Raw genomic sequence first — 24,019 nt, forward strand, 5'->3', positions numbered from 1 at the left:
GTGGACTAGAAGAATGTATTGATTACACAGTGGATCCAAAGGTGGAGGAGGCCTGCCTGTGGCCCTGGAAGAGCCCTGTCTACAAGGCTTCACACACTGACAAGTACAGGACGGTGGGCAAGTGCCCCACAAAGGCATGACGATGTGTCACACAGTGGGAGTGGTGGGAACTCGGAACAGGACAAATTCTCTCCCGGGGAGTAAAGAGAGGACGACTCGATCGAAGAGATGACAGCTGAGCTAGGCCTTTAAATAATGAGCAGGAATTTGCTAAACTCCACAGTTGTGTTCTTCTGAGTTCTCAGGCAGGCCAACCTCAGCAGCCCTACACACGGCTGACCACCTTTATTTCTTGAAATGCTCTCTGTTCCCGCTTCTCGACCACACGCTCCCTCGAGGGCTGACCCTCCGCAGCCTCCTCTCCTAATTCCTCCTCTGCTTGCATTCCCCAGTGATCTGACCTCAGCCCTCTTCTTTTCCTCTTTCTACAGTTTCCTTACAAATCACAGCTACTGCTACAGCATCAATTACCCTTTTACTTGGCTGATTCCTCCTTTGAAAGCATCAGCCCCAAAGCCCACTGGCCCCATGGCACCAATTTCCCCAAGCAGCTCATTGTCAAGCCCTCTAGTGTGGAATTCAGTATCTGCTCTTCCAACCCAACTTCTTCTCCTGCTTCCCTATTTCTCATTCTTCCCAGCCTGGGAGAGTCTGCTGTATTTTAGGCACTGTGCAAAGCCCTGGAAAGACTAAAATGAGTAAGACGTAGTCTCTGCCTCCAGGAAGCAATCACCTGCACTCAAGTCCTTAGTGACATCTTTCTTCCTCCCTTGCTATGTCCAGATCTCCCTTACATACGCCCATCTGCCTTACCCTGTGACTGCCCCACCATGTCCAGCTCAGGTCCCTGCAATAGTTTCCCAGAGGGCTTCTCCTGCCTGCAATCCTGTCCCCTCCCCAGCCAGCCTCGACTCTCCCACCCATGTCATCTCCCTACAGCACAGCCTTCCGGGCCTCCTGGCTGCTCAAAGACCTCCACTAGGTCTCCACGGCCTGTTTAAGGAAGTCAAATACTTCATCCAGACACCTCAAACCCTCATAGTCTGGGCCCAACCTAACTTTTCACATTTATCTTCCAGTAGTTTTCTGCATATAACCTGTGCCTTGAGTTTTACTCTGTCCTCGGCTTTGATCATGTCATCCCTCCTGTCTGAGATGCCCTCTCCTCTATCTGTTGAAAGCCACACATCCTTCCAGGGCCTGACTCCAAGGCAACCCACATCATGTGCCTCTGATGCCCTCAACCACCCAGCAGCCATGCTCCTTCACGCCTGTGAATCCCCAGAGCTGTGCTCCCTCTTTAGGTACTTAACGCCTCCAGTCACACCGTGTGGAGCTCCCCTACACCAGGCTCCATCTCTGGAGGGTGAGTACACACTCCACTACCATCTGTCGTAGGCGAATGGACGCGACACTCAGAAAGCGGTGCGGGAAACTGACAACTGGCTCTGAAGGGCCTGGTGCTGTTACCAGATTCTCTCTGAGTGACCTTCCCTCAGAGCTGGCTTGGAGAGCCACAAAGGAGAAGTCATTCTTTAGGGTTACAGAGCTCGCTGCTCAGGATGTCTTCCTCTCCTCTGTCCTGATTCACTCTCGAGTATTTTTACTAGATCTAACTGGGTCTCTCTCCCACCGTGCCATCACAGGCTAAAATAACCCAAGCTATCACATTCGTCTTTTCCAATTCAACTCCCAGGAAGCCCCTCTGCCATCTACCTTTGTAAAGGCCCAGAGACACTCACATTCAGGGATGGAAGCATTGTGCAGGTTGTTCCCTGAAAGCCGGGCCTGGAAGGCAGAACTGAAGAAACCGTCACCAGGGCCACTGTGGGAAGAGAAAGAGCAGAACAGAGCCAAGTTAAAGGAGTGAAAATGTGATTTCCCAGGAGCGCTGGGAAGAGCTTAGAATCAGATCATGGGACAGAGGTGGGTGATGGAGTTGGAGAAATTGGGGTCCAAATCCCAACTCAGCCACTTACTAGCTGTGTGACCTTGGGCAAGATAACCCTGTTTAGCCTTAGTTCCTCATTTATAAACTAGAGATTTAAAGAAACCCAGAGAAGTCGCAAGTGATTGTGATTAAATGAGATAATGTACACAAAATGCAGAACACAGTTCCTAATTCTCAGTAGCTACTCATGAAGTGGGAGCTGTTGCTGCTGGTGTTATTGCTATTGTTACCCTCACTCCTACTGCGCATCTTATTGTTGCCTATCCCTGCTAAGTACAGGGGACTCTGTTTAGAGATAAGGGACAATTTGGCTATAAGGAAAATAGCTTCTTCCTTCAGGTTAGGGTGCTGCCTTTCTGAGCCCTTAGCATACCAAAAGGATAGAATATAGCGGGAAAGAAACAGGAAAAAGCCCCTGGGTCCCTCTCCTATCATTTTAACCACAGACCCAGAACATCACCCAGCCCCTTCACAGGCTTAAGGGCAAAAGGAAAACCAGAAGCAAGACGCTGCAAAGGCTCTGTCCGTACCTTTTACTCAGCACCATGAAGTGAACAGCAAAGGTGGCTGTGTAGAGAGCCAGGGGCAGCACTATGAGGCACAGGACACGAGCAGTCAGGTGTTTTCCCACAGTCACCTGCAAACAGAGGCCAGCGGGGGGTGCCAGGCACGTGAGACCTCATTATTCCTTATGCACTATGCATGCATTATATATAGATTTTAATGTGTAAGTCATAATCATAAAAAATGGTCAAGAGGAGAGGAGAATATGTGGAAACCCTAAGCCTTTCTATAACACCCACCACCCAAGCACTACACAAGATAAACATGGGCCAGCCCTCTGCTACTTCTCCAGGCTCTACACCCAAGACCCTAGCCTGTCACTGTGCCAAGGACAAGGCACTGCCTGCATCTGCAACATAGCTGCTCACCAGTCTCCTCCATGTTCCAGGGACACTGACCTCCTTGTACTTTCCCAGTGCTTCCTCTGCTGTCCCAGCCCAACCCATCACATGGCTAATGGCTCCTTATCTTCCCAGCTTCCTCCCAGAGGCCTTCCTGGATTGCCTGGGACTGGCCTAGTGCCCTTTTCTGTGCTCTCCCAGCACGCCCGGCTGACTGTAACTGCCTGCTTCCTTATTTCTCTCTCTCCATTGACCCCAGAGGATGGGGACTATATTGTATTCATCTGTGTATTCCAGCGCCTCACACACAGTGGATGGTCTTCACATATTGTCTGAATGAATGAATGAATAAGTGAATAAACTTGTTAGGAGTTGGTTCGGAGGTGATGGAGCAGCACCACAGCAGAGTGATGGCCTGGGGCCAACCTAACCTGGGTGTGACTCCTAGATACACCTCTCACTCCCCATGGCCTTGGGGAAGTCATTACCTCTGTAGGTGTTCATTTCTTCATTTGAAAATCAGGGTAATAACTCCCCACCTCATAGGACTATTATGAGGGGTAAATGAGATAATGGAGGTAAAGCATTTCACATAGTGCCTGGCACAGAATCAGCCCTTAATAAATAATAAACCATAAAGGCCCTTACTGGCCTCCAAATATGGAGGCTGTGGGTCAGGAAATGAAAATTGTGAGTTCAGACCAGGCTCGGTGGCTCACGTGTGTAATCCCCGCACTTTGGGAGGCCAAGGCGGGTGGATCCCTTGAGGTCAGGAGTTTGAGAACAACCTGGCCAACACAGTAGAACCCCATCTCTACTAAAACTACAAAAATTAGCTGGGCATGGTGGCATGTGCCTGTAATCCCAGCTACTTGGGAGGCTGAGGCAAGAGAATCACTTGAGCCCAGGAGGCGGAGGTTGCAGTGAGCCGAGATCAGCCACTGCACTCCAGTCTGGGTAACAGAGCAAAACTCCATCTCAAAAAGAGAGAGAAAAAAAAAAAGGCAGACATTACAAAACAAATGCAAAAGGAGACTTCCAAGAATGTTAATCCATCCTCTCCCTTGCACCCTATCCAATCCTCAGCCAGGCCCACTCCTTGATGCCCTGCTGTCTGCGGAGGGTTGGGCGTCCAGCCCACCTGGGACCCAGAACACAGCCACTCTGCCGCCTGCAGCAGAGACAGAGAAGGCCACTGGCCCTACTCAGCAACATCAGGGAGCAAAAACATTTCCACGGCAAACGCTTGGGTGCTCACCAATGAAAGACTGAGGTCTCCGAACAGGTGCCAAAGGTCTGCAATGGTGTTCAGCCCCACTTGAAGGATGATAAAGAGGCCAACAAACTTGACCCCTAAAGCACCAGCAAGACTAACACCAGTCAGGCTGAGCCAGAACCACCAGGGGGCAGAGAAGGGCCTGAAAATCAACAAGACAGAGTTCAATTTGGCAGCTGGAACCAAAGGAAAACGCAAGCGCAGCAGGGCACAGGGCAGTTCTCAGACTTGGAGAGGCTGTGCTGTGCCCTGTCTTGGGGGCTCTTAGCCTCAAGGGACCATGGCGTGGCTCCAGGGAGGAGGCGGTCTGTGAAAGCTCTGGAACGGCAGGCAAACCACAGTCTGAGCGCGCAGGGTATTTTTCTGGGGAGAGTGTCCATAGTGCTCCTGGCTAAGTACAGGGCTCAGGGTAAGCGGGGGCTCCTTCTTCACGAGTGACCGGTCACGCAGGAGTGAAAGGAGAATCCTTAGGTGCTCCTGGACTCAGGCAGCCCTCTCCTTTGTGTCACCTCTGCCCCTGTCGAAGGCAGCATTTACTGAGTGCTTACTATGTGTCAGGCACCATTCCAAGTATAACACATACATTAATTCTTCTAGCCGTCACTATAGCCCACAGCAGATCGTATGTCACTAGGTCCTCTTTTTGCACAGGAGGAAATCAAGAGACAAAGAGGTGGAGTAATACAGCTAGCAGGCAGTGGGGCACAGTTTTAACCCAGGCAGTTGGGTCAAAGTTAGTGCTCCTGACCATTTTGCTGTTTGTATAGCACCTAGTACTCTACACTGTGATTCTCTGGCTCTCTGGCTGCCTTCTCTGCCAGAGCGAATATTCCTTAACAGCCAAGCCCAACAGAGCTCTGTACACCCAGCTCCTAGCATAGTACCTGGCACACAGTATGTATACTCAAGAAATGGTAGATGGAAGTGGATGTGGCATAACCAGAACACCCAAAGCCAGAGTGGGCTGAGAGTCACTGATCGGGTTTGATTAGCACAATGGAGCTTAATGAGCCTGGCTGTGCCAAGTTAACGTCCAGAAAAGCCTAGGAGGGGCCAACTCTTTTGGTTTGAATAGAATGAATGACTTATTCTACTTTCTCAGAAGTAGAAGGATGATCTGGAAAAGACTATTCTGGAAGTAGACTGGACCGTCCAGGTCAGCTTTAGAACTGACCAGGACCTGGAAGGATCCTCTTGGCTGGTATGGGCCATTCAAACCAACCTTTATATACGCTATTCCCATCATTAGGTCAGGACTGGATGCAACCACTGAGGGCAGGGAGAGAGTTTCCAGGCAGTGTCTACCCTGGTGCCCTCCCTTCTAGGACAGAGTATGTGAAGGACAGGCCTGTCCTGGCATCTCCTAACCAGCACTGGTTACGAGAGGCGGGTGGGGAAAGCATTAGGATCCCTCCGTAACATCCCAAAACCCCTACCCAATTGTACTCCATTGTAAACATGATAAAAATACGCTTGAAAAAGACAACTGACATTTTCTCAGTCTTGAATATGGCAAAAATAAAATCATCTGTAGAAAACTTCTTAAAATCTATTTTTATGATCTAAAATGGACAATCTAAGTTAAAAAAACAAACAAACAAAACGTATGCTTGCCTCAAGCTCAGCTTCAAGACAAGTCTCTGGGCATCCGCCCTGGCCCTGGCCATTACAGAAGTTCTGGAGCTGCCACAGCTTCCGACCCTCCCCTCCCGGGGATAGAGTTTCTGACCTGTTGGCGCAGGAGTTGTACTTGACCATGCTCAGCATGGCAGCCATGATGAAGAACATCAGGATGGGGTCAAGGAGGATGTACTGGGACAGAGTGAGGCATCCCGTGTCTGAAAAACATGAGCTCCCTGGTGAAAAGGCGAGGTAAGAGAAGGGCCACCTGAAAACCAAACACCCCAGCAGTAGGAAACAGTCCCTCTTGCCAGTTAATTGAGTGTAAGCACTTGTACAGTCAGGACTAGAGTCAACATCAACACTGAGTCATCGGGGAGGTGGAAGGCCACAGCTCTGGGAGACATCAAAGCCCAATGACAAGAAGCAGTATCTCACACTGCCTCTAGGCCCTCAACCCAAGAGAAGATCATGTCATTCACTCACTCAGACCAGCCCTGAGACGAGTTCTCTTCCTCATTTCCACCATCAAAAAGGGAGTCCTGCCACTGCTCATGTAACCACAAACTATCTATACCTATGATAGAATCTTATCATTTTACATGAAGTCTCTCTTGGTGGTTGATTCTCCAGACAGATGGCAGAATGATCTTCTTTTTTAACTTAAATCCTTAAATCTGATTATGTCATGCTCCTGCTTAAACCCTCCAATGTCTTCCAATCTCACTCAAAGTAAAAAGTTCTCATGACAACTGCCAGAGTCTGTGTGGTCTCCCTACCCATCCAACCTCATCTCCCAGCACCCTCTGCCTCACTCACTCTGTCCTCGCCATGCCAGCCTTCTTACTGTGATTTGAACCCACAGAGCTCTGCACCGGAACTACAGTACATGCACTTCCCTCTGCCTGAATGCTCTTCCCTCAGATCTCTGCAGGGCTTGATCCTTTGTCTCACTCAGGTCTCTGCTCAAAGCTCCCCTCTCAGAAGCTCTTTCCTGACTACCCTGTCTAAAATAGTACGATCTCCATTATTCCATCCCTTACCCTGCTTTATTTTCTACCTTGCACTTGTGGCTTAGGACATCACATGACAGACTTATTCATTTACTTGTTTATTTACTGTCTGCCCATGATGGGGTAAACTCAATGAGACCAGAGTGCCTCATTGGTGTACCCTCTGAGACCGAGAAAAGTGGCCGGGAGCAGGGTAGGTGCTTGAGAAATTACTATTGAATGAAAAGTGCATAAATGACTAAATGAATGAATAACTGAAGATGGAAATTCAAGATACAAGGAAAAAGCCACCAGTCGTCTATAGAGAAAGCCAATAATCTTGCAATCTATCTGTCAAAACGAAGCAACATATCTGTCAAAGCAAACCCATAAAGTACCCAATTTAAATTGGTCTAGATTTCTTTAAATGTTAAGCTCCCCAAGGTCATGAATTCATTTTCATAGGAACAAAGCTAGCAACAGGATCAACTTCTACGACGAACTCTCATTTATCCACATGAGGATTATTATCCAAGTTCCCATTTTGCTATCTCTTGCCACCCAGCTATTTCTGCATTTACCTTTACATTTAGTTGAAACTAGTTTAGGAATGCAAACTAATATTAACCTAAGAGAAGCAAAATTAGAATTATAAGCTTCCTTCAAAAACAAACATACTCACAAATCTATCTTATTACCCATTCCAAACTCAATTGTGAATAACGTGGAGGTAAATCTATTCCTTGGGATTACTCATACCGATTCTCCCCTCCAAAAATATAAAGGCTTGTTATATATATAACTATTGATATACAAGTAGTGAATGAGCTTTGTAGTACATTTTACCCAATCCTAAAATTAATTGAACTGGACCCACAGATAGGACCCTTGAACGTACTGATTTTCAGCTACATTTACAGAGTGGCAAGTGGCAGTCCATTTCCCAAAAGCCATGGCATGGCTAAGACAACTTACCAAAGGTGAGGAGGGCAGCGGTGAGCAATGCTGCCGAGAGGGACTTAGACAGATCCAGTACAGTGAGGTAGGCAAAGGGGACCAGCCAGGAGCCAAGGAATGCACAGAACTGTGGGAGAAATAGAGAAGCTGTCAAGTAACAAGCTGAGCTAGGTCAGGGACCTACTGGACTCAGTACAACCTAACATTTAAGACAGGGGACCTGATGAAGGCATGACTTTGGTGACCTAAAGTCACCTAGGATATCTATAACTAAGAAAAGAGTATTGTAATAGTGAAGAGCCAAATCAAGCAATATGTATGTTCCCATTAAGCAGCAACTTGTACACTGACATGAAATCAGCAGAGTTCAGCCAGGAAGGTGTGGGTAGGAGAGAGGGAGAAAAGCAACCAAGTAGCTACACACCAGGAAGAGAGAGAAGGGAAGAAAATGAGTGTTATTAACACAGAGATAGGAATTGACAGCCATTAGCTTCTATTACACAACTGTAGGTACAAGTTGAGAAAGACCCCTCTGAAGGTATTTCAGAGAATTTTAAGGAACCCCTAGTTCTTTTCTTCATTTACACCAGAAACCAGTCTTTAATCTACACAATGTACATATTTTGATTTTGGAAAAAGGGATTGCTTGATACTTCAGTACCTGGATGCCTGTTTGGTTTTTTGTTTTTTTAAGCTGCCAGCCCTCTTCCATCCCCTACCTGTCCATCAGAATAAACAGACAAGCCAGAATAATGGGAAATTCTTATGTCTGGTTGTTACATCCAATTACATATGGCACGTGGTGTTCAAAAGTTATTAGGAAGACACAGAATCACTTAAGAACATGAACTTGAGGGTAGGACATACTCCTTGTTTAATATACCACAATATGGCCGTGCAAATCATCTAACCATGAGGCCAAATAAGCACACAGTCATTTATTTAAAATGCTATGAAATCCTCAAGGAAAGGGGCTTGTAAATGCAAACGTCTCTGAGAGGTCCACACTGGAGGTCAGCTTCTGCTGGCTTCATTCAGCCACACGTTCGGGGTTCCCAAAGAGTTGGGTGTTAAGGCCCTGCCATGTTCCACCAAGGCTGGTGCTGTGAATTAGGACACACAGGGACTGGAGCAGACATTTGGCCTCCCTTCAAATAAGGCTGGCAAATTCTGTGTGCCTGAAACCGTCACTGGGAAAGACACAGGAACATGGTGACAGGGTGTGGGCATGCTGAAATCTTCAGAAAAGGCTCCGAGATGGAGATAACACTCCAGCAGCTGTGCCTGTGAGGGGAGGAGCAGGCAGCGTGCCAGTGCATGGAGGCACCACTGGGGCTGCAGGAGACTCCTGACTGCCCGGGTTCCAGGCTGTTCTCCAATCTGAGGTCTGACAGTACACCGGGGCAGGGCAGCAGGTGACAATGCGTGCTTGCTCCTATCTATGTCATCTCTGTATTATCTGCGGCCTCCTCTTCCCTTCTTTCTCACCTCAGTTCTGACTATCTACACCACAAGGGAGGGTCTGATCATCCTCCCCTCTCATCACCACCCAGAGTCCCTTTATTTACACCTGCCACCACTCCAGGGCTGTTAACTATTAACATTTCTGATTTAGTGTGGCCCCAGGGTTCAGTCAGTCCATATCAAGTCAGGAAGCCTTACTCCTCTCATTCCCATGTAGCTGTGATGCTCATATTTATCCCCAGGCTTCTGGAACAAAAAGGTACCATCATATCCACTCAGGTAGCCAGCAAGACCTATCAGCATCTAAGGAGAGAAGGACAAACAAAAAGATGAGAAGCCTTTAGAAGATTCCTCTGTTCTCTGAACTTCCCTCCAGCTGCACCCACAGACTTTGGGTTCCCTTGACAACTGTCCATAGAAAATGTTGCCGATGCGACATTTTCTCCTGCAGCTGCCACAGAGCAAAGAATCTTTTGTCTATAGAGCTCACTGCTTGAAACAAAACCTCTCTTGTATTATGGCTGAGTTCTGGGAACAGCACAACCTAAACACTTAGGAAGGAAAAAGAGCCCCACGATTTGAAGGGCAGAGTCAGTAAGGGGCCCTCTTATTCCGCTTCCCTTCAGATAGTGTAAAATAAAACAGGGCAGCTCTTGGGTCATGGGCAGAGGCTGGGGAACTGGCCTCTTGAAAGGAAAGTGAGGTTCCAAGTCACGGTGAGGGAGAAAAGGGACCAAGGAGCTACATACCAGGAATAAAGACAAGGGAAGAAAACCAGAAAGAGGAATGCAAAGACAGATGCATTTGCCCAGAGGGGAAGAGAAAAACTGCCAAAGACCAGAGGCTGGTTTCTCCCATTCCTAATATTCCAAAGGAGGGCAACGTTGGTACCTCCCAAACCAGAACAAATCAACTAGACATTGAGACTGTGAGTCATGAACCCTTCAAAACCTTTGACAAGATCGGCTGTGTCTTTTGTATATTTCCTTGGCCATCAACATTGTAAAATTCTATTTTTCGCATAAGTAATCAGAAGCAGCTGAAGTATAAAAACTGCTGGCAAATGCCAACCATCTGGGACAGCCCCAGGCTGCTCCAGTCTGACCCCCCGGGCTCTGGCGGGCTGGGTTGCAGGAGGGAATACACTGGCTGTGTGGGGAAAGTCTCTCTTAGCTACACTTGTGGGACTTGGATTTAGACTACTAACTAACCCACTATTTTCTGTAAGTAGTTCTAAACAGAGCCATGCTACAGCTCCAGGTCAAGGTACAGAAGCCAAAGTTTGGCCGAAAAAGACAACAAAGACTTGCTTTTAAAAAGGAAGGCGGGGACCCCAGGGTCCGGACAGGGTCATCCAAATACCTAGATGAACTAAAGCTGCCAAGTGGCAACAAATGGATGCCTCTTCTCACCTGGGATCTCGCAGGACAAGCTTGCCTGGTGCTGACCATACATTTCCAGACTGCTTGGCTGGTCTGGGGTGAAGAAATGCACAGATGGTTTGGACCTCAGTGCCCTATATTCTAGCTCTTTGATCACGGACAATACTTAATATCTCTGAGCTATAGGTAATAAAAACTTCCTCCCGGGGGCGTGAGGATTAGAGGTGATGCCATTAAGTAAACACCTAACACTACACCAACCACTTAGCAGACACTCAAAATTCAGTTCTCTCTCAGTTCCCTTACGGTTCAAAGTAGCTCCAAGTTAATTTCTTCTTTTTTTTCTTTTTTTTTTTTTTTTTGAGATGGAGTCTCGCTCTGTCCCCCAGGCTGGAGTGCAATGGCACGATCTCAGCTCACCGCAACCTCTCCCTCCCTGGTTCAAGCAATTCTCCTGCCTCAGCCTCCAGAGTAGCTGGGATTACAGGCACTTGCCACCATGTCCAGCTAATTTTTTGTTTGTATTTTTAGTAGAGACGTGGTTCCACCATGTTGATCAGGCTAGTCTTGAACTCCTGACCTCAGGTGATCCACCCACCTCAGCCTCCCAAAGTGCTGGGCTTACAGGCATGAGCCACCGCGCCCAGCTGTTTTTTTATTTTTTATAGAAGTTTCGTTCTTGTTGTCCAGGCTGGAGTGCAATGGCACAATCTTGGCTCACTGCAACCTCCATCTCCCAGGTTCAAGTGATTCTCTTGCCTCAGCCTCCCGAGTAGCTGGGATTAGAGGCACCCACCAACATGCCCAGCTAATTTTTGTATTTTTAGTAGAGACGGTGTTTCACCATGTGGGCCAGGCTGGTCTTGAACTCCTGACCTTATCATCCACCCACCTCAGCCTCCCAAAGTGCTGAGATTACAGGCGTAAGCCAAGGCGCCTGGCCCCAAGTTAATTTCTTAACTAAACAACTCTTTCAAATCAACAGAAAAAAAATGAATAACTTACTAGAAAATATGGCAAATTCATAGAAAACAAAATACAAATGGCTAATAAACATATGAAAAAATGTTCAACCTAACTCATACAGCCATGCAAATAAAAACAGTGACATGTCATTTTTTACTCTCCAATTGGCAAAGTTTTTTTTTTTTGAAACAAAGTCTCGCTCTTGTCACCCAGGCTGGAGTACAGTGGCGTGATCTCGGCTCACCACAACCTCTGCCTCCCGGGTTCAAGCGATTCTCCTGCCTCAGCCTCCCAAGTAGCTGGGATTACAGGCACCTGCCACCATGCCCGGCTAATTTTTGTATTTTTAGTAGAGACGGGGTTTTACCATGTTGGCTAGGCTGGTCTCAAAAACTCCTGACCTCAGGTGATCCACCCGCCTCGGCCTCCCAAATCCCATGTTGGGACTACATGCATGAGCCACCGCACCCGGCCAACAAAGTTTTTAAAGTATGATCATACCAGTGCTGGCAATGATGTGGGGAAGAAAACACTGTCATACACTGTTGGTGGGAATATATATGATTACAACATCTTTGCGGGAAAACTTAGCAATATCTAACTCAATTTTAAATGTGTATATTCTTTGATTTTTTAGCTTGGCTGCTGGGAATTTTTCATATATACCTTCACAACTATACAACGATATATGTACAAGGATGTTCACTGCAATATCTTTTGTAATGGCTAAAAACTGGAAATAACCTACATGCCGCCCACCAACTGAAGAGGCGTAAATACTTATGGCACATCTACATAACAGAATGACACACGACCATTAAAAAGAATGAAGCACATCTTCATATGCTAATGTGGAAAGAAGATATATCATGTTTCAAACACAAGTTGCTGAACAATTGTAGTCTTATCCCATTTGAGTTTTTAAAAAGAATTGTGTGTATATATAATGTGTTGTTCATATGTACATATATAAAAACATACACGCTTTTATTTGCATAAAAAATTGTTAGAGAAATATAAGAAACTATTGACAAAGATGACTGTGGTTACCTCTGTGGACTAGAAATGTGGTGGCTTCTGACACCTTCTGAAGGAGGCTTCTGACCTCGTACTTCCTTCTGTGCTGACTGCATTTTCTGCTATGTGCAGGCTTTTTTATGTTTTAAGTTCCTGTAGGACTGGAGCTGCCAGATGCCCAGGGCTGGGGGCCAATGTGAAGCAACGGGTCTCGGCCTCAGTAGCGAAGGAAAAAAATTCCTGCTTGCCACTTGGAGGGGTTTTGATTCCTTGACTGGCTTGGCCTCAGAACCTGCAGAAGCTACTGTGCCCTTTCACAGGTTTCCAGTTTGCTCATCACTCTCTTTCAACCAGACAGAACACGAGATTAAATTAGGGGTGCAGATGCACTCCCTGAGGGCAGCCTGAGAACCCTCACACTTCTCCCTTCACACGGGCAAGGAGATGTGAGGAAGGCATGGCTTAGGTATATTATTATTTTATTTTATTTTATTTTATTTTATTATTTTTTTTGAGATGGAGTCTCGCTCAGTCGCCCAGGCTTGAGTGCAGTGGCATGATCTTGGTTCACTGCAACCTCCACCTGCCAGGTTCAAGCTGTTTTCCTGCCTCAGTCTCCCAAACATCTGGGACTACAGACGTGTACCACCATGTCCAGCTAATTTTTGTATTTTTAGTAGGGATGGAGTTTCACCCTGTTGGCCAGGCTGGTCTCGAACTCCTGACCTCAGGTGATCTGCCCATCTTAGCCTCCCAAAGTGCTGGGATTACAGGCGTAAGCCACCGTGCCTGGCCTAAGGCTTAGGTAAATTAAACAAATCAGCCAGTCCTGTGCACATGTCCACAGTGCGCTGAGCACCAGGAAAACTCCAAAAAAGAATAAGCAGTCCCCACAGAAACACTGGGCTGGGTTTCCTATGAAAAAACTTCATCAGAAGTCTCGTTCCCAGGCGAGCTCCATGCAAATACTCAACACGTCTGTTGCTTAATTCTATGGTAGTAACAGATGTAGTCTGAGGAGAGAGCCAAAGCAAGTTTGCGAGGTAGTGTGGTGTCACGATTAAGAGAGCAGGCTCTACGCCAGTCTGAATCTTGATTCTGCCACTTCCTAGCTTGGTTCCCTATGGCAAACTACTTATCTGCCTTCAGTTCCCCATCTGTGTAATGGGGATGCAACAATACCTACTTTATAAGGTTGTTCTGAGGCTTACATGAGATAATGCCTCTAAGGTGACCAGAACAGAATAAATGTTTTTAATTGTTCTTGTTATTGTTGTTATAGTATAGTTATTGTTGTTATAGTATAAAAGAGATAGGAAGAGGCATAATACTTGCTACACTTTTCTTGGGCTCAGAGCCAGTTTTGAAATAGGCTACCTGTTCTACCTCCCTCTCCACCCCTCCGCCCTGTTGGGCCCTTGCTCTCATGCTTCCTTAAGCCCAACCATAGGTGATCTTTGTGATCTTTGATAAAAGATTACTATCCCTGCCTCCTCCTGGCTTTCCTGCTCCCACCTTTATCCGCCAAGTACTATATGCTCCAAAATCCCTCCTCACTTCCTCACAGGAAAATTCCTGTCCCCTTGGTGCCCAAGATTTCAGTCTCCAGTTAGGAAGAAAGCCTTGCGTGAATTCCAGAGCTAATCTGAGAGCTTTCTCAGAGATTTTTGTTTTTAAAAGACTAAAATGGGCCAGGCGCGGTGGCTCATGCCTGTAATCCCAACACTTTGGGAGGCCAAGGTGGGTGGACCTCCTGAGGTTGGGAGTTCAAGACCAGCCTGGCCAACACGGTGAAACCCTGTCTCTACTAAAAATACAAAAATTAGCCGGGCATGGTGGCGGGCGCCTGTAATCCCAGATACTCAGGAGGCTGAGGCAAGAGAATCACTTAAACTTGGGAGGCGGAAGTTGCAGTGAGCCAAGACTGTGCCATTGAACTCCAGCCTAGGTGGCACGAAACAAACTGGCTGTCTCAAAACAAACAAACAAACACAAAAAGAGTAAAGTGAATTCTAATTGGTGGAATTTCTAATGGCAAAACATGTGAGAGAAACAGATCAATGTGTATGCTGGGCATGGGAAGGGAGAAAGAAGTCAGCCCCACGTGGACATCAGCCTCCTGAGCTATTTCTGCTTCATGCAGTGTATTCCTATTTCTTTTTTCTTTTTTAAAATTGAGACAAATTCACATAACATAACATCCACCAGTTTAAAGTGCGCAATGGGTGGTTTTAAGTATATTCACAAGATTGTGCAATCATTACCACTACCTAACTCCATAACATGTCATCACCCCATAAAGAATCCCCACGCCCATTTGCAGTCACTGCCTAATCCTCCCTCCCCAAGATCCTGGCAACCACTAATCTACTTTGTGTCTCTGTGGATTTATCAGTTCTAGATATTTCATATAAGTGGAATCACAGGGTATGTAACCTTTTGTGTCTGGCTTCTTCCATTTAGCATGTTTTCTAGGTTCATCCATGTTGTAGCACGTATCAGAACCTCATCCCTTTATATGGCCAAATAGTATTCCACTGTATGGCTGTGCCACACTTTTGTTCATCCCTCCCTCAGCTGATGGGCCCTCTTTCCATTTCCGAGCCCAGAGGACCCTTTAAAAAACACCAAAGATTTTCCATGAAAGTAGCTGGTCTGAAACATCAGAAAATTCTTTCTACAAGTCCCAAACTCTTTCTACAAGCCCCAAATCCAAAATCAAGATGTGACTCCAGCCCTTAGGAACGATCCTCCAGGACCAGAGAGCTGCTGTTCACCACACTGCTCACCTTTCCCAGAGGTGGGTGCACGTCAAAGAAAAACGTACGGTTGATATAGTAACTTCCCATTTTTCCAAAGTGAGTCTCATCCCAACTAAAGGAAACACAGAAAGAAAAACAAGAATTTTAAAATTATCATAAAATCCAAATGGCCTTAATAAAGCATGGTTAAAATTAAAGGCTGTGCATTTCAAACAATTAATGCAAAAGTTTGGATTTAAAAAAAAAAAATCTTTTGACACAAGTGATTTGAGGAAGAAAGACATCAAGCTAGCCACCGGTCTTCATTTAGATAGACGAGAAAGGTGAGCAAATATTCACCAGCCAGTTACCAATTGAGTTAAATATACATATACTTACTCTGTATCTTGAGTTTCTATTTATTTTAAAAGGACAAGAAGTTTTCTGATAATATGGAAAGGTTTGTAGTAAGAGTTTTCTTCTGGCCGGGCGCAGTGGCTCACAACTGTAATCCCAGCACTTTGGGAGGCTGAGGCGGGCAGATCACGAGGTCAGGAGATCGACACCATCCTGGCTAACACGGTGAAATCCCGTCTCTACTAAAAATACAAAAAATGAGCCGGGAGTGGTGACATGTGCCTGTAGTCCCAGCTACTCAGGAGGCTGAGGCAGGAGAATGGCGTGAACCGGGGAGGCGGAGCTTGCAGTGAGCCAGGATGGCGCTACTGCACTCCAACCTGGGCGACAGAGCAAGACTCCATCTCAACAAAATAAAAAAAAAAAAGAGTTTTCTTGTCTCCAAGTAGCCAGTGTAAACAAAAATTTAAATTAAAAAAGTTTCTTCCAAGTCTGTTGACTTCTGAGACAACATTTGCTATTACAAGGTCCATTACGACATTGTCGGGCTATTGGTCAGGGTTGAGACTATAAACCATGATTGTCACAGGAGTCTCACTTTGCTCAGCAACCCTGTGACAAGTAAGGTGCTAACTGTGATCTGGCTGATCTTATACTAACTAGTATATAAAAGTTGAAGGTTTTCTTACTAAATTAAGACCACATCTAAAACCTATCCTCACTGCTTAAGTTATTTTGCAAGTAAATAAGCGATTTGAATAAACAGGCTTTCAAACACAATGCAAAGTCCTCTTTTATACAAGCACATACACCTTTCTACACCATACATGAGGGCTTTGGGAAGGCAGCCAAGTCATCCAGCAGAGCCTGGCCTTTTCTATTTGTTATTTTCTCCCTGCAGCTCAAAAGAAGAGTTACTTTCTAGTAGTCATCAATTCCCCAGGTCATGAGCAGTCATTAGTGACCTACTACATAAAGGGAAAACATGCTTTACCTAAAAATCTAGGGTTCTTTCTATATCTTACTCGGTGGGTCCAAGATAGGCAAAAGAATAGGTCTATTTCAGCACCTGCTAAACACATTGCTTGACATGCGATGAGGACACTGGCATGGTAAGGTCAAAGAGAGAAATAACTTCAAAGCGGCATAACAAAATTGATTTGCAGAAAGAGAGATCCAGTCCCAGCTCCACTGCTAACTAATGGCACAACCTGGCAAAATCACTCATTCTCTCTACTCCTCTTATCTCATCTACAAAACTAAGACAATAATATTATCTGCCCTGCCCACCTCCCAGGGAGGCCTTAGAGCTCAACTCAGGTAACACATGTGAGAGAATTCTGTAGACTATAAAGTAGCATCCCTGCTGGACCCTATTTAAACTGTCCTAGTTTTTAAATCTGTTTGGGAACATACTAACAAAAGGATTCCAGTTTTGTGTTGTTGTTTTGTTTTTTGTTTGTTTTTTGAGACAGAGTTTCACTCTTGTTGACCAGGCTGGAGTATAGTGACGCAATCTTGGCTCACTGCACCTTTCACCTCCCAGGTTCAAGCGATTCTCCTGCCTCAGTCTTCCAAGTAGCTAGGACTACAGGTGCCCACCACCATGCCCCTGGTTAATTTTTGTATTTTTAGTAGAGATGGGGTTTCACCATGTTGGCCAGGCTGGTCTCGAACTCCTGACCTCAGGTAATCCACCTGCCTTAGCGCCCCAAAGTGCTGGGATTACAGGTGTGAACCACTGCACCCGGCCTGGGCTCCAGATTTTTACTTCAAAAGTTTCCCAAGTAAAACCAGTTGTAACATTCATATTTCCTCCTGGCTTTTATTGCTTGTGTTAGCAGAGACAGTCCTCCATGGCTCTCTTGTGCTCCTCCAGGCCTTTCAGGGTATGCCAAGAACGCAATGTCCCGATCCATCTTTCCCGAGGTCATTTCTAAGGTTATGTTTGCAGTAAACAACCTTGAGGGAAGAGTTAGTATCTCCCTCTGAGACAGAGGGCTGTCTTGTTTATTGCTTGCCATAAAACAGCAGATTTCCCAAGCTTAATATTACTCAGCTGTGATGCAACCTTCTGCATGTGCAAGCATTTATCCAGTCCCTCAGCACCACGTGGGACTTAGGGGCAAAAGAAACTGATGCCAACATGCTGATGCACATCCCACTTGCTGTGCCATGAGAAATAAAGTCCTTTGTCTCTGACCCAAGACTTTGTCTTCTTTCGGCATGCAAACAACAGTGACAGTGACAGGCTAACTTATTGGCTTATAAGTAGCTAAGATAAAATCCCCAGCCCCTGACAATGTGGAGACAAGCATAGGAGGAGGAGAGACATAGTCTTCGGTAAGAGAAAGAATGAGGGCCTCCATGGGCCGGCAATGGGGTAGTGAGAGTCCCCCACTGTCCCACTATTACAGAGACTGATGGAAAGAGCTAGGACTGAAACAAGCCATTGAATGTCACCCTGGTTATTGCCCTGTGGTCTGGGCAAAAGGAGGAAGAGGAGTGATCATGACAATGGCAGCAAGCTCAGCAGCCCCTGCCAAAAGGCAATATGGATGCAGCTGCTCAATCAACAAGTCTCCAACGCTTCAACAAATGGTGCGGCAATAGGACCCTGCTATATAAGACAGAACTTTGAGTAAAATGAAAACACTGAAAGATCCTTGGGGGAGCTGTGTACTCAAGCCAAAAGTAAATACAAATATGCCTTGCTTTCTGGCTCGGAGCCACTCTCTCAGTTTATGTCCCACGATCCCTCCCACTCTACCACAACCGCAGCTGCTTTGACGACTGAGATGGGCTGCGCGCGGGGGCTCACGCCTGTAATCCTACCACTTTGGGAGGCCGAGGCGGGTGGATCACGAGGACAGGAGATCGAGATCATCTGGCTAACATGGTGAAAGCCCGTCTTTACTAAAAAAATACAAAAAATTAGCCGGATGTGGTAGCAGGCGCCTGTAGTCCCAGCTACTCGGGAGGCTGAGGCAGGAGAATGGCGTGAACCCAGGAGGCGGAGCTTGCAGTGAGCCGAGATTGCGCCACTGCACTCCAGCCTGGGTGACAGAGCGAGACTCCGTCTCAAAAAAAAAAAAAAAAAAGACTGAGATGATTAAAGGGGACTGAAGGTCATACACACCCATCCTAGTATGCTGGAGAGCCCCAATGCTGGAGAGCCCCAGGGAGGAGAGGGGCAAACTCAGGGCTCTGCTGGATATGAGGTCCCACATCTCCACTCTACCGTGTCTCATGGCGGGGAGGATGTGCTAGGCACAGAGGTTACTGCAGACACTCAGAACTGCAGGGAGAGCTGTAGCAGTGTGCACAAGGACTAAAGGCAGCGCTTTCGTCTTAACCCTGGGGGAGCAACACTGGGGAGGTCATGCTGCTGAGCCTAGCGAACAGCTAAAGGAGGAGAAAAAGTTTCTCCTCACTTCCTGCATCCAGCACCGCCACACTCTCCAACTGGGAAATGGCAAAATCTCTGGCTTGCTGTCACCATAGCCCCTGATGCAGGCCTTCTAGACGCATTAGTTCAAGGGGAAAAAGTGTCCAGATTAAACTGGTAACGTTTGAGCCATGCTCCCTGTAGGGAAGGGAAGTTAAAGTGACATTCCAGGCAGAGCTCTTTGGGCCTCTTCAGTGTACTATTCCTGTGGCTTCTAGTGTTAAATGTATAGCTGATACTGATCCCATAAGTGTCAAAGAGGATTATCCTGTGCAAGGGCTGCTGTGTGTAGACAGGTCATCCTGTCCTCTCCTGGTGGTCCAGAAGATAAAAATCCACATCCCTGGAAGGGAAAGGAAATAAATCACAGGTTTAAAAACTTCATGGCAGCTGGGCACGGTGGCTCACACCTGTAATCCCAACACTTTGGGAGGCCAAGGCGGGCAGATCACCTGAGGTCAGGAGTTTGAGACCAGCCTGGCCAACATAGTGAAACCCTGTCTCTACTAAAAATACAAAACGTTAGCCAGGCGTGACAGCGGGCGCCTGTAATCCCAGCTACTCGAGAGGCTAAGGCAGAGAATTGCTTGAACCCAGGAGGCAGAGGTTGCAGTGAGCCAAGATCAAGCCACTGCACTCCAGCCTGGGCGACTGAGACTCCTCTGTCTCAAATAAATAAATAAATAAATAAATAAATAAATAAATAAATAAATAAAAAAAACTTCCTGGCTGTTGGCGTACTGAGAGCCATGCACCAGAATCACAGTGCCACCTGCTGGACATAGGTACCAAGCACACCCTTTCTAAAAGGGCAGCTATTAACCTCTTAGTTAACTACTCAACGCTTTGAAATTGATTGCCAGACCCATAGAGGCCTCAGGACTCCCTGGCCTAGTATTCCCACTTTGGAGTGGGTCAGTGGGAATCTACTGATAACAAGGGAAGGGTTTACAAGCCTCACTGATCCCATGGAAATAGTACATTCAAGAATAGAGCTGGTAATCCCATCTATTCAGGAGGCTGAGGCAGGAGGATGGCTTGAGGCCAGGAGTTCAAGACCAGCCTTAGCAGCATAGTGAGAACTTATCTCTTAAAAAATTTGTTTCAATTAGCTGGATGTGGTGGCGCGTGCCTGTAGTGCCAGCTACTCAGGAGGCTGAGGCAGGAGGAGCCCAGGAGTTTGAGGCTGCAGTGAGCTATGATTGTACCACTCCACTCTAGCCTGGGCAACAAAGTTAGACCTCATCTCTTTGGGAAAAAAAAAAAAAGAGTATAGCCAGGCTGGCCCTAGAGGCATCTTGGTTTTCCGTGAAGAAGTGTCAGCTCCCACTTTGGGAGAAACAACCTTCTCCACTGCCTGAAGCCGAGCTGCTGGTTCAGTAGGGCCCTGATTCACAAGGGTTCCTCTAAATGCTTAGGCCTGGCTCACCAATGATTAGGCTGAGTTAAAAACTGATGTTACCCACCAGACACTTAGCCCCAATGACAACTCTGGATGGCTGACGGCAGTAAGGATTGAAGCACTTGGTATGCCACTTGGAAGACTAAATACTGAGAGATGAGAGTGAGAACTGTGAACACATCATGGCTGCCTGCCATGAGGACAGACTGGATCACTCATGTAGGTGCCCACACTAAGGGCAGGTACTCTCACAAGACTGACTGGGATCAAGCTGCTGATCCAGCCTGCACCACCAAGACTGCGGCCATAGCCACCTGGATTCATGCAACAGGTATGGAAACATCTACCATCGTGGACCAGGCACAATGTAAGGGACGACATGTTTCTGAGGCAGAAGCCACTACTGCGTGCCAGACTTGTGACTCCTGCCAAAAGTTGGCCTGCTTGTCTTGCAGTAAAGGAAACCACGTTGCAAGGGGCACTGACCCCACCTGCTCCTGGGAGACTGATATTAGGACTTTGTTCCCTTCTCCCAGGCTCTCATCAGTACCTTGCTACTGCTGATACTTTTTCAGGTTACAGTGCTGATGTTGCTTTTCCAGTTCAATCATCTGACGCTGTGTATACCACTGTGGCCCTTGGAACTAAGCTCTGCCAGGTTTTCTGCTTTCCAAACCATCTACAGTCTGACGGTGGCATATCTTTTTGTCACAACGGCCACCCAACAGTGTCAACAGTCAATAGCCAAGGTATTTCGATGGACCTCCCACATTCCCTACCATCCACAGGCATGATATTGTCAAGTACTGAATAGTTCCCTCAAAGATCAACTCAAAAAGATTTTTGACTCTGTTTTTAACCTCCTCCCGGTCTGCACACCTTAGTGAAGCAGTTTGGTCACCTAAGGCAGCCATTCTCAGAAAGGGTTCATCTCCTTTTGCCTACCAACTGGGTAATGATCAGGAAGAAGGGGTGGAGGGTTATATAAACCTATTTTGAAAATTTAAGATTCTTCCCTGACCATTTCTGGCCATGGTTCATCTTTTGCCTTACAGAAAGCCCAGATCAGCTGGGAGGAGGAGGCTATCTATGTAATTCGGACTTAATTCTAGTTCAGTCACTAGATTGCCTTGTTGGAATGGCCTGGTGCTACAGCATAAAGTTAATGATCATTTGGTTGGGTACAGTGGTTTTAAAGTCCCCCTACAGTGGCCCACATGTGTCAAGGTAGAAGACATAATGGGCCTCTGTCAATTTTCTAACAATGCCCTTGGGTATTAAAAGGTCTGGATATTGAATAAATGGAGAAAAGGTGAAGTTATAGGTACTAGGGTAGGACACACTAATTATGTAGCAATGGAAGGAAAGAAACAATCCTGGCATCTGGGGAAGGAACACCTTAGGCCCCTGGAGATGTAAAGAGAAGGGAAACAATGTTCTCTTTGTTTGCCAGGCACCAAAGCCTGGCAAACATTCATATGGTCCACCTAAGTCAAGCAGCAACTGTGGCTGGCAATCCGACCTGTGGCTGAGTTTGTCATCTCACTATGAAAACAAAAAACTTTATCTAGTAGGTCAGTATAGAAAAGAAAAAAGAAAATAAAAAAAGAAAAAAAAAAAACTCACATGGACATGGCCAGTCTTGAACTATTCCCACGTGCCTGATGACATCAACACCAACTCCCAAACACAGACCTCCCTCACAGGTGTGCAAACACACAGATCAGCACAACCTTCTATCAAACCGGCTGATACAAATCACATGCTTCTCCTGAGATCCTAGGGGCCTTCCTTAGGTTATGCCTTGTCTAGTGATTGAGGCTGCAACTATTCAGTGACACTGCCCATGTGGTTTAAACCACTGTAATGGTAATCGAATTTGATGGTGATCCAAATAAAAATCTAACAAAAATCCTGGAGTGGCCTGCACTCCTTCAAGTAATATGTTAGTGTAAGGAAGAATGGGTCACAAAATATCTTTCCATTAATCATGGTAGTTACTTTTTTTTTTTTTTTTTTGAGACGGAGTCTCACTTTGTTGCCCAGGCTGGAATGCAAAGTTGCTCACTGCAACTTCTGCCTCCCGGATTTAAGTGATTCTCCCACCTCAGCCTCCTGAGTAGCTGGGATTACAGGCACCCGCCATCATGCCCGGCTAAGTTTTGTATTTTCAGTTGAAACGGGGTTTCACCATGTTGGCCAGGTTGGTCTTGAACTCCTGACCTCAGGTGATCCGCCCACCTCGGCCTCCCAAAGTGCCAGGATTATAGGCGTGAGCCACCGTGCCTGGCCTGGTAGTTACTTTCTTACAATTTTTTTTTACAAGGGTAGAGGGCTATTGTAATTACTGTAATTACAAAGATCAGAGATCAATCTGAACTCCTGTGCACAGGTCACAGTGGTTAATAGACCAGATGTCTGAAATAAGATTCCTTGGTGCCCCCAGGACTTATTCACATGTGGCTGAATTCAGGACTCTGGAGGGCATGGTTGAGGTAAATCCTGTAAGCTGGCCTTATTCTGCTGCTTAGAGTCCCATTGACAACAACCTTAATTAAATGCTGTAAGGGACAAACTGAAAAGATTTGGTCCCTGCCTCTGTCAGCCAGGTTAATCAGAGTAGCCAGGGGAGTTGCATATTCATGTGAAAATCTGCTAGAAGCCAAGACTGCAGAATCGAGGAGTGAGAGAGGCTGTCAGATTGCTCGTGCCTCTACACATCATTCTGGGTATACCAAGAATGCAAGGCCCTGACTGCATCGCACTTGGGCCATTTCTCAGGGTTGTGTTTGCAGCAAGCAACCTTGAGAGAAGAGGCAGTGTCTCCCTCCAGGACAAAGAGGAGGTCTGCGTACTGCCGTCTATAAAACAGCAGATTTTCCAAGCTTGTCGTTCCTTCACTTGGATGCAACCCACTGCCTGTGCAGTCATCCATTTAAACCCATAGCGTCACCCTGTGGGACTTGGATGGCAAGAGAAACTGCTTCTAACATGCATCCTCTTTCCCGTAATAAGGTCCTTTGTCTCTAACCCAGGTGTCTCATCTTCTGCCAGCAGTCACGACACAATAACAGGCTAATTTATTAATTTCTAAATAAAGCAACCCTGACAGTCTGTTTTCTTGCCTACTTTTTGCTTAAAGAGCTCCATTTCTGGGCCAGGCGCGGTGGCTCACGCCTGTAATCTCAGCACTTTGGGAGGCCAAGGCGGGCAGATCACGAGGAGATCAAGACCATCCTGGCTAACACGGTGAAACCCGTCTCTACTAAAAATACAGAAAAAAATAGCCGGGCGTGGTGGTGGGCGCCTGTAGTCCCAGCTACTCTGGAGGCTGAGGCAGGAGAATGGCATGAACTCGGGAGGCAGAGCTTGCAGTGAGCCGAGATCGCGCCACTGTACTCCAGCCTGGCCGACAGAGCAAGACTCCGTCTCAAAAAAAAAAAAAAAGAAAAAGAAAAAAAGAGTTCCATTTCTGACACCC

The 24,019-nt window shown here is 46.6% G+C and overlaps 1 protein-coding gene across 8 annotated transcripts in view; it reads right to left on the reverse strand.

The window, feature by feature from the left end:
• Positions 1-24,019, reverse strand: part of POMT2 (protein O-mannosyltransferase 2) — a 45,703-nt gene that overhangs the window by 20,695 nt on the left and 989 nt on the right. For 6 of the 8 annotated variants that reach the window (XR_013395151.1, XR_001446352.3, XR_013395153.1 and 3 more), the window contains 7 exon segments: positions 15,380-15,464; positions 9,424-9,528; positions 7,780-7,888; positions 5,922-6,030; positions 4,175-4,334; positions 2,542-2,648; positions 1,803-1,885 (listed from right to left, as the gene is read on the reverse strand). Coding sequence is in view for 4 of the 8 variants with exons in the window: in NM_001260626.1 (NP_001247555.1) it covers positions 1,803-1,885; positions 2,542-2,648; positions 4,175-4,334; positions 5,922-6,030; positions 7,780-7,888; positions 9,424-9,528; positions 15,380-15,464 (758 nt within the window). In the remaining 4 variants the exon portion in view is untranslated. 8 annotated transcript variants of the gene reach the window in all.

Source organism: Macaca mulatta, chromosome 7 (genome assembly GCF_049350105.2).
Source record: "Macaca mulatta isolate MMU2019108-1 chromosome 7, T2T-MMU8v2.0, whole genome shotgun sequence".
NCBI lineage: Eukaryota > Metazoa > Chordata > Mammalia > Primates > Cercopithecidae > Macaca > Macaca mulatta.